The 931-nt window shown below is 56.1% G+C and overlaps 1 protein-coding gene across 1 annotated transcript in view; it reads left to right on the top strand.

The window, feature by feature from the left end:
* Nucleotides 1–794: 794 nt before the first annotated feature.
* The window catches only part of LMAN2L (lectin, mannose-binding 2-like), a gene marked incomplete at its 5' end in the record, with an annotated part of 4,747 nt that continues 4,610 nt past the window's right edge, over nt 795–931 (top strand). Inside the window, one exon of the mRNA XM_010018705.1 lies at nt 795–912. Within this exon, the coding sequence (XP_010017007.1) occupies nt 795–912 (118 nt within the window). The remainder of the gene's footprint in view (nt 913–931) is intronic.

Here is a 931-nt window from a genome sequence, read left to right as displayed (position 1 = left end):
GGGCAGGGGAGAGCTATGGGGCTTAGAGCTGGTACCACTGCAGCTCCCAGCCTTTGGCGTGGTGGTTCCTGCAAGGGCTGAGCCACCCCGTGGGAATTTGGGGTCTCCCACGGGATCACCGTTGGCTGGAGCTGCTGCTCCCTCTGCCGTGCCCAGGTCTGGAAGTGGGGCTGGTAAAGCAGGAGCTGCACATGGTGCACCGGGATGGTGCTTAACCCGGCAGGCAGCAAAGCTCCCTGAATTTCTTGATGAGTCCCATTGAATTCCAATTTGGGGATGAAAGCTGGGGGGATGTTGTGCCCCAGCATCCACAGGGGTTTGGAAAACACCCTACGAGACCAGAGCAACCCATCACGCTCTGAGTTGGTGCTATATAACATTGAGGGAGGTTCCTTTTCCTTTGGGCCTTTTCCCCTTTTCCTTTGGGCTTTCCCCCTTTTCCTTTGGTCTTTCTCCCCTTTTCCTGTGTGTGAGGTATTTTGCTGGAGCTCTTGTTGTCTTGGACTAGTGGGAAACCAGAAGCGGTTCCTTGGCTTTTTATAGCTTTGGGTAACAACCAGTTCTCTCAGCTTAATGATGCCCCTTGGGATTAATTATTCACGCTCACATCCAAACTATGGGATAGCAGGGTCTGTTGGCAAGGGAAACGTGGAGCGGTGGCACATGGAGCTGTTGTGACAGGCAGAGCATGGTGCGGGCGGGGGCAGCGTCTGTCCCCTCGCCTCCATGGGCACAGAAACTGGGTGCTGGCCCTGGGACCCCCTCCTGTCACATCCCTGCTCCTTTTCTTGCAGCCGTGTTACCTCCGGGACTGGGAGATGCAGGTGCACTTCAAAATCCATGGGCAAGGCAAGAAGAACCTGAACGGGGATGGCTTTGCCATCTGGTACACCAAGGACCGCATGCAGCCAGGTGAGAGGGGTGCAGCTGC

The sequence above is a fragment of the Nestor notabilis genome, unplaced genomic scaffold, assembly GCF_000696875.1.
Source record: "Nestor notabilis isolate BGI_N333 unplaced genomic scaffold, ASM69687v1 scaffold20157, whole genome shotgun sequence".
Lineage (NCBI taxonomy): Eukaryota > Metazoa > Chordata > Aves > Psittaciformes > Psittacidae > Nestor > Nestor notabilis.
The sequence above is the reverse complement of the archived record's forward strand: the minus strand, read 5'-3'. Positions and strand labels throughout refer to the sequence as shown.